This window comes from Anneissia japonica, unplaced genomic scaffold (genome assembly GCF_011630105.1).
Source record: "Anneissia japonica isolate Jap-2015-1 unplaced genomic scaffold, ASM1163010v1 scaffold2240_len173809_cov135, whole genome shotgun sequence".
NCBI lineage: Eukaryota > Metazoa > Echinodermata > Crinoidea > Comatulida > Comatulidae > Anneissia > Anneissia japonica.
This window is the reverse complement of record NW_022696039.1, coordinates 44,162-54,533: the sequence shown is the minus strand read 5'-3', so window position 1 is coordinate 54,533 and position 10,372 is coordinate 44,162. Positions and strand designations below refer to the sequence as shown.

At 33.5% G+C, this 10,372-nt stretch overlaps 1 protein-coding gene across 1 annotated transcript; it reads left to right on the top strand.

Annotated features, from left to right (window-relative positions):
• The first annotated feature begins 2,334 nt into the window (after positions 1–2,334).
• LOC117101708 lies at positions 2,335–6,072 on the top strand. Its single transcript, XM_033241739.1, has 4 exons — positions 2,335–2,346; positions 3,060–3,131; positions 3,243–3,311; positions 3,644–6,072. Exons 1-4 carry the CDS (start codon positions 2,335–2,337, stop codon positions 4,385–4,387), a joined length of 897 nt encoding a protein of 298 aa, XP_033097630.1. The 3' UTR covers positions 4,388–6,072.
• Positions 6,073–10,372: the final 4,300 nt, after the last annotated feature.

Genomic DNA, 10,372 nt, shown 5'->3' with positions numbered 1-10,372 from the left:
TATAGCATGCTATGAGGGCCTATAGGATCCAATAGGGGCCTATAGGATCCTATAGGGGCCTATAGGATCCGATAGGGGCCTATAGGATCCTATAGGGGCCTATAGGATCCTATAGGACCCAATAGGGACCTATAGGATCCTATAGGATGCTATAGGATCCTATAGGCCCCTATAGGTTACATATACTTTTTTATGCAAACTTTAGTGCTGTATGTAAATGTTAATGCAGTCAAAGATCCTTCGTTGTTGAAAATATTTTCCTTGGTGGTCAGGTACACATTGCTACTTGAACACATAAATAAATTGGTTTCTTGGTGGTCAGATAGACATTGCTAGTTGTACACAAAAATAAATTGGTCAAACACCTTCCAAATTTGCCACTTTCTCATCGACTGAAAATTTCTTCATTAGATGTTCTGTTGAGAGTAATAAACAAAATACTTGTACCAGATAAAATAATTTTTAATTTTTTTAAATTGGCTAAAATTAATTACTATATATAAGCACTTACATCTGTGACTGTTTTATATATAGTGTAAAATTTGGATATTTTCCATTTTGTGGTGCAACTAATCTTAATACACTTTCAATACTGAAACAATCTATTTTATGTACTCTGATTTTATGTAAGGATGATGACATTACCATATTTGTATTATGTAATCAACTATTAGGTTAATCAAACTTTCATTTCACCATTGTACATTTGACACAGCCTGACTTTACAAATTATATGAAACATGACAAGCATTCCTTTTTCTTTCTTTTTTATTAAGTTGTATATAACTATGGACATTTTTTTGTATTGAATGAAGGTGGATAGACTTCAAACAAGATATAAATTACAAATGTTACTACTTACCAATTAAGGAAGAAGAGATGTTGCATTGCATGCAATTCCCGACAAAGAATGTGTCGCCATCACTTCCCTGCTGAAAAAAAACATCATCGCGTCTGCGGCGTATTTGTTGATGTTCCCCTTTGTCCACATGTTCACCACATCCTTTGGTGCTTTTAGGCCTTTTGCCAAAGTGATCTAAATATGGAAAGATAATTCATCTAAATAAGCTTATCATTTGATAAGACATGGCCAATGTCAAACCATATCAATTTATAATATTCTATGGAACAGTATATTGTCAATAGTCAGTGGTAAACTATAAAATAGGGAAAAGATTAATTTGCATACCATATATTTATTTTTGTTTCTATCATGAGGGTTAAAGCTCACCAAAAGAAATATATAGCAATTTAGCTTGCAGTAATTCAGAATAAAAATAATTAGCCAAATAAAAAGCAATGATAGCTTATATTGGCTATTTTTATTGGCTAAATATTTAATAAAGCAAAATTACACTTCATTGCTTTTTGGCAAACATTGGGACAAATGTACTTCTAACATGGCTCTACAATTAGATAGTTCACAGAGCATTAACAAAGTATTGAGAATTGTGCAAATGAATCTTATAGGGTCTTAGAGGTACTGTATATGGACCCAGCCTAATCTCGCTGTCAGATCTAATATTGAATAGTCTTCATATGACAAAGGACATATTCACATTTTATGCTAATAGAACAGAGGTAAACATTAACATACCTGCTCATCATCTTTTTCACTCTCTATCTCAGAGAGAGAGGGTGAATTTCCACCTGAACTTGAGTGGTGCTTCTTTGCGGGGCCTAACATCAGTATCATCTGCTGCGTCTTTTCTTTTCTCAACATCACTTAGCAATGTTGGCAAATCTGATACAAGATAATATAATACCATAAATATACATCACAGTGGTATCATTATATCATTATTGAAACCATCCAGGATTATTTTTCACTTTGCCTGTTTCTGAAAGTCATCCAAATTTTAAGACAATTAGTTCTAAAGGTAAAATCCTTTGTTCCTTCCAAAAATGAACCTTTAAAATTAAAAATATCATTTTTAAAATTAAAAATATCATTACATTGCTACCAATAATAATAATAATAATAGTTGGATTTGTAGAGCGCATCATGCGAAAAAGCCTCTATGCGCTTGGTGATTGAGCTCTTTGATTTGGACATTTTGAGAAAAAAGAAAGTTGAAGTTATTTTATGAAACTAAAAAAACCTACTCCTTAAACTACCACTCCAAAACAAAAAAAAACAAAAAAGAAAATTTGACCTGTCTTTCTTTTCAGATGTGTATCAAAAAACCTTTCTACTAAAATTTTGAATAAATAATGGCAATATTTTACTTTATTTTCACTTTAGCGTTAATATTTACAGTATATATATATATTTTAATTTATTTAATTTACCATTTCCTTTTTCTTCTTTGGAGGATAGGACAATAAATGCAAATGTTTTATTCTGTAAGATTGACTGGTTAGTTTTGTACTCTTTTCATACATTGAACTTCTTTTTAAAACTCTTTTGGAAGAAGTGTTCTAATATAGACAATGGGTCGTGCTCATATTATTTGTTATAGTTTTATTATTCATTATTTTCACTTGACTCGCATAAATAATTTTGTTCGAAGAACATTTATATGCAGTTGTACTTCGCAGCACTTCACTTGCAATTTGCAATTTCTAGTTTATTTGTAATATTGTCCTGGAATATTTGGTTTTCAAGGAAACTCGGGTTAGACATGGTATTATAGTATGTATATATCTTACAGACTAAGCATGCTATTGCCTGGTTGAATCTTAACACTTGCTTTTCTAGCTCAACATTCTTTTCAGTCAACTTTCTGTTTTCCTCCTTAAGTATTTTGATTTTTGACAATGATGACATTTCCGTAAGTATTCAAAAGATTTTGCAGTTGAATTTATAAAAATATTTTTAATACTACTTTAAGTGAATATAAAAAAGACATACATGATTTAAACATTCTGTTCAAATTCTGTTATGAATGTGATAAATAAATATAAAATTAAAAACAACTTCAACATTGTAGTACCATAACAAAATAATAAAGCAAAATTTATATTGTATATACATCAAAGCATTTTCGTTAATTAGAATGTTTTGTTTAACCTACAAATTAAACCCTCATTATATTTTTATATATATCATTTTTTAGGAGGATAATGAAAGTTCTGAGAGCGACGCGACTGTGAATGAGGATTGTGCCTCTGACATTGATGACATCATTGTAAGTATTTTTTTGATTGGAGATTTAGCAGAATTTGAACTTGAAAGTATTTATAATAATCTAGTCTTTTTTTTTAATTTGTAACTTTTATTAAATTTGTATTATTTTTAGGTTGATAATGAAAGTGTTGAGAGCGACGTAAGGGCCAATGAGGATTGTGGTTCTGACAATGACATCAATGTAAGTAGTTTTTGCGCAAGTAAATACACAAACATTTAATATTAGACCATTATTTCTTGTACTGAAGTATATATTAACGATTAAGGCTCATGTCCAAATCCAATTCAACACACTTTATTAATCAGTATTTTTCATTCTGTTGTTAATTCAAATAATTGTGTCATATCATATTCCAGTTCAAATTATCTGTCGAAAGTCTCATGTCATGGAATTTGCATTAAATTTAATTGCCTGTATATTTTAATATGACCTTTTTATTGTAATAAAGTTATTTTATTTTACACTTTTCCTTTTATTGATACTAATAAAAGTACATTTTTTGTTTTATAAAGTCAAATGATGAAACAGATGAGCAAGAATCTGATAAAGATGCAGATGCACAAGATATAGACATGCAAGATACTGAAGATGAAAGTACTGATGAAGAAACTGATGCAATTCAAGGTTTTCGTGATGATGATGATGATCCTCTTTTCCCGGGGTCATGTGTTACTAAGTCTCAGGGTTTACTTGTGTTGTTAGCATTTGTATTAAAACAACGGTTGACTCAAACTGGTATCCAAGAACTTCTAGATATGCTTAATATTTTATTCGGTGGCATCTTCCCATCATCAAAGTGTTTGTTTTTCAAGAACTTTACAGACTACAAGGAAGTTATCAAAATGCATTTTTTTTGTGAGAAATGTCTTACCTACATTGGAGACGAGGATCATTGTGCAGAGGTTAAAACTTGTCCGGATTGTAGAGAGAACGTTACCACAAATGTGAAAAAGGGATGTTTTTTTCTTTCATTTTCTGTCAGAGAACAGATAAAGCAAAAACTTGAAGATGGTCTCATTAATGACGTCGTTGATAGAAATTCTGTAATAGATGATGGCATATTAAGAGATATCACATCTGGTCAAAAGTACAGAGAACTTTGTGAAAGTGCACATCTTGGACCAAATGACCTAACCCTTCAGTGGAATTGTGATGGAGCACCTGTATTCAAATCTAGTGGATATTCAGTATGGCCAGTACATTGCCTCGTTGATGAGTTGCCTCCAAGAATCAGAAAAAAAAACACAGGTTGCTAACAACATTGTGGTTTGGACCATCCAAACCCCGACCGGACACATACTTGAAGGTATTTGTTGAGGAAATGCAACAACTAGAATTAGATGGTATGGTTTGGAGAAATGGTAATGCACAAACATGTTCTAGACTGGTAACAGCAGTATGTATCGCAGATACAATTTGCCGACCAATGATTCGAAACTGTGTTCAATTTAACGGAAATTGGGGATGTGATTGGTGCTACCATAAAGGTATTTGCAATCCAAGGGGAAGAGGACACAATAGAGTGTATCCTCATGGACAGCATATGTCTCGTAATGCTGTTGCCCATCAAGACCATGCATTTCGGGCGTTAGAGAGCAGACAGAGAGTTTTTGGAGTATCTGGCCCCTCAATGTTAATGCTACTTCCACACTTCGACATTATACAGGGATTTGCTCCAGATTACATGCTCACGGTTCTGCTGGGAGTATGTAGACAGTTTGCCACATTGTGGTTTGATTCTACATACTATCAGTCTCCCTGGTATATTGGAAAGAGCATAAAATGTCTGGATAAGCGACTACTAAGTCTATCACCACCATCAGAAATAACAAGGCGCCCCAGATCACTAAAATTAAGAAAATACTTCAAGGCCAATGAATGGAGGGCGTTCCTGCTGTACTACAATGTAATATTAGAGGGTATTTTGCCGCCAGAATACACACAGCACTGGAAATTACTCATAACTGCCATACATTGCCTGTTACAATTAAGATGCCATCTCAAACGATATGATAGAGCAAGCAGAGCGGTACCTGATAAAGTTTGTTAGAAAGACTGAAACACTGTATGATTTACAACATGTTTCATTCAACATCCACCAGCTGGAACATTTGCCCAACTCTGTAAGAAGATGGGGACCTCTATGGGCAGCGTCTGGCTTCATCTATGAAGATCAAAATGGTGTCTTGCAGAACAAAGGGACGTAATATGTACCTCAACAGATGTACAGGCATTTTGTACTAAAGCATAGTCTTCCATCTGAAGCAAAAAAAAAGGATGGTAGGGGCAAAAAAAAGTAGTAAAAGATCTGTATGCCAAGCTAACAACAACAGAAAAATTTCCACGCAGTCATGTTCTTATTACACATGATGTTGTAGTCTGTGGATTGCCAGTACAGTATAAGAACCTCATGCCTGCAGAGCAAATAGCTGTTGAAGAATGTGTTGGGAATGTCAATTGTCGGAAAGTAGAAGTCTACAAGAGGTTCATAGTCAATCACACAATGTACCACACTGCAGAATATAAACGAGTGTCAAAAACATGCAATACATCCTTTGTTTCTATTACAGGCTCATATTGGGATATTGAAATTTTATATCACTAAAAACATGTTGCCATACTAATTGTTGTTGCCCAAATAGTCAACATAATTATATCAATCAGGTGGATAAACAGAATCATCTTAGAGCATTCAAAGTTGATGAAATTAAAAGAAAAGGAGTAAAGATGATAGTTGAAGGGAAAGTATATATGTCTGCATTGGCAAATAATTATGAATTTGACTAATTAACGTACAGTAGCACGTCACTGATGATTATGCATACAAGTTCTTAATTTGAAACAAAATGACTAATTGTATATAAAAATATATACAGTATACTGTAAGGCAATGAAGATAAAGTAAACTACAGTACTATAAGGTTTATTTATGTATAACCTTGATAGGTCCATAATTTTAAACATTTTAATATGTATTAACTACTGTATATAAAATTTAATTGCAAAACAATAATTAATTTTAATTTTAATATACGGTTCAACTTGTTTGAAGTCGAATGCATAATTCCATTGTTCGACTTAGATAAACAACATGTAAAGTAATTTGGCATAATAAGGTAGACTGGTTTAACTGTATACAGATTTTTTAAAATTATTTTAATTGACAAAATTGTAACAAATTATTTGTATATAAATGCAACAAAGAGCAAATATACAACCATGTTTACTTGCAAAATACAAACCTGTACAGCGTTTATTATGTTAATAAAGAATAAATGGCATTTTATATTGGCACTCTGGTTATTAATTTTATTGTTCTAAAATATTTAAACCTTGGAGAAAAACGCCTATAGGTTCCTATAGGTTCCTATAGGCCGCCTATAGTATCCTATATGCGGCCTATAGGATCCTATAGGCAGCCTATAGGATCCTACAGTACTGATTACCGAACATTCGACATTACACGCGTGTATTGTGCGTGTGTTTCACGAGTAAAATGCGAGTGCCGTTATTCTGCGAGTGCTCCAATTAACGCGTGAATGATTTTACTCAGTATACACTTCCTGGTAAAAATCGAAACTTGCGGTCTATGAACGGTCACGTATACTTTTAAAGTTGTTTATTCACGATCTTTTACTAGAGTTCTGCTACGACTTTTCCTTGAGCACTGTCACGTAATCTGAATACACTCTTTTGTCTCTATTGTTATTAGTATGGAGGGTGTTTCAGGCGTGGTTGACTAGTAGAGTTTTGAATAGAAGTGCAGTACAGTAATTGAATACATAGTTAATTTAAGAAAACGAAAATCGTCTAAAGTCATCTTAAGTTTGTAATATTTCCAAATAATACAATCGTTTCATTATTATTTATGTAACTGTTTGTGTTTCGGACGTAGCAGGTAAACACATTCATGTTAGAATATTTCAAATACTTCACTCATTAAATAATGTTTAATGTTTCATGCGTGGTAGGGTACCATATTTTTTAATACGTCTACAAATAAAGGTAATTCTAACGATATTTTAAATATAATTTTCGTAAATAACATTCCGTAAGGTTCAAAATTATAACGACCGTCTTATCATTATCTTAATCATAATTGAACGCTTTTTGCAATTTTTTTTAGTGTTTTGAGTCGTGGTACTGTACTACCAGAGTCGGTTTGGGATATTTAATAGGTCTATGTCTAAATAGAATTAATTTTTATAGTATTAAGAGATAATATAATTAATAACATTCGTAAAGTCAATTAAAACGACCGACTCGTCATTATTTAAGTACAGTAATATGAATAATTGTTTTGTGTGTGTGTGTCTGTGTGTCTGTGCTCTTCCCTGGGTATGGGCATTAAACTCCATCGAGTCGGCTCCTGATGTATGTCTTAGTGACTGCTGTTTGTTTTTAGGATGTGATCTGGTTTTCCATGTCCATTTTTCGTGATTATGACTATTCTGGATAAAGAATGTTTTGAGCAGAGGTGGATTCAAGGCACCCCGCTTAATTTTTTTAAGGAAAAAAAAGGAAAAATATATTCAAATTGAAGTGCGAGAGTGTAATTTGCGGCCATCTAGAAGATGCCCTAATCATAAATTTTCTTACCTCAGCCCCAACCATGGTGGGGCTGAGGTGGGAGGTTCCTCGGTCTGTGATAGTCCCTCTCTGGTTCACCTCTCTTTCGAATTCCTGGATCTGCCACTGTTCATTTATTATATAAATATTTTTTCGTTCATTTATAATGCGTCTATTGCAATTTTCACTTTATTCTCTCAAACAGTCCTAAGAACGCTCAGTGTGCGCTACTTCACAGGGGATTCTCCCCCTTGACCCCGCCGGGGTCATACGTAATTCGCATAACGGCTCCCCCCCTTTCAAAATCCTGGCTACGTCCCTGGTCACGTAGTCTGATTCTTTGTACGCCGCCAATTCAGGAATGTAATGCGTTGCTGCTGCAATGATTCCAATAATGAGTACTTAATTATTTTTCTCTCTCTCTCTACAGAAACATTCTACAGTGCTCATGACGTCGGGATTAAGATGCAAAATATGCCTATGATGCAATTTGTATTTTTTAATAATGAATAAATGTTTGAGCAATAATTATGCTTTATTTTTTCAGCAATTTTTGTTTAAATGATAAAGCAACCTTATTAGATAGGCCTATTGACGGTGAATGAAGTGGAATCAAATTAATTTTGATTCTAATAAATATTACACAGTAGGGAGATTTCGTTTAAATGATAAGTGATAGTTATACAGAATCAGAATTAATTTTGTTGTCATTAAAAAAACATTACAAAGTCATGGAAATTGTTTTCTTTGTTATAGTATTACAAGTCAGACTGATATAAGTATAACGAATGAAAAGACCATCGAAACATGAATTAAACCGGGGAACAGTGTTCCCTGATTAATTCCCTGATTAAACTTCAATGTTTTATTTTTTACATAACATCAATGCACTTCCGTTTGTATTGATTCTTTTAATTTGTCATGAACGGAAATAAACTGTTTGAAATAGGCACCAAGTTACCAGTACTGCAAGTTGCCTAGTAACTGTGACTTCAGTAAGAAACGTTCCCGCAATTAAGTACGAGTATACACTGTAATTGGGAGAAGCAGACATAAGGTCAGTCACATAGTCTGATTCTTTGTACGCCGCCAATTCAGGAATGTAGACAGCTGCTGATTCTGCGATCTGAGACAGACAAGAGACCACGTGCATGCAAGTACTGCGGGACAATTAGAACCGCTCATTTTCCAACGGGTATAACTATGTTTTGACTATCATTAATACGTGTGTTGACAGTGAGATTTTCACCGGGTAGACAATGGTTTGCAGCAAATCCCTTGTTTACGTTTTTGGGAATTCCCACTGAATGTCTGTATGTAAAAAAAAAATCCACGGAAATTCAATGAATAATAGTTGTTTAATGAAAAGTAAATATGAGTAAGCTTTAGCTTAATGCAAAATTTGATAGATTTTGATTACGAACAACGTATAAAAATACATTATCATTTGTATTAGTTTCTAGTATGCTTTCATAACATCTTAATATTGTAGTACTCGGTGACCTGAAAAACAAAAAAAAATCATAGTAAATAACACTTGTCATTTCAACTATTAATAACTATAAATAATAAAAATAGTGACAACAAGCATATTTCAGATCCAAAGACAAGGTTACGTTATTCCTTATTAATCTAATAAATTACATCAATCACATTTTGTTAACGCATTTCGATATATTCTGAATATTATTTCGGCTATTAATAACACTAATAATAAGCAAGAGTGTTTTAGATGTGGTAGGATACGTAGGTTGAACGTCTTCTACTCAAAATAGAAGTAATTTTTCAGTTATTTTGTATAAAATTTCTATAAATAACATTTGTAAATTCGAATAAAACAATCATCCCATCTATGTAGCTTAATCAACCTAAGCTGGAATTCATCTAAGCTAACGTTGTAAGGACAGTTTATTCACCACTGTATTGTCGTTGTGTGCATGCTTGCTAACGACGCGCACTGTCTTTTGTCTGGTGATAAACAACATCGCGAAATATGCAGGCAGGTAGTTAGTTCGCCGAGCATGCATTTTACTCAATGCCGTAATGCTTGGATAAACAAATGTCAAATAGGTCACTTCGTCATTTGTTATTCATTAGCTTATTACACGCGTGTCACTCGCAAATTACTCTTGTGGCCCACGTGTGTCTATGTCGAACGTTCGGTGATCAGTACTGTATAGGCTGCCTATAGGAGCCTATAGGCCGCCTATTGGATCCTATAAGATCCTAAAGGATCCTATAGGACATTTTTGTTAGGGCAATCTTGAATTTGCGGCGGTTTCGGTAAAAGATGCTGAAGGCCAGGGAGATCGAAAATTTCGCCTTCACGGTTCAAGTTTCTACTAGGGCCTATATCTACCTAAGCATATCCATGTCTTTGTCCTTGCGCTATGAATGACTGAATAAAATTACGTTTTTCTAGCTAGCGCTTTATTACAAAATTATAACTTTTGTTTGTTACGCGCGCACACACTGTCACATGTATAAAATGCGCGAACACTCTTCCTATCCATTTTTAATACACATGAACTATTTATTTATGATGGAAGAATAAGGATTTATGATACCGTACATACAGTACCTACACCTAAAAAAAACCCAAAAAACAGAACATCAATTTTTCCATTCCAAAGTGAGTAACGACAAAAGAGACAATTGTGAAGGTTTACGAC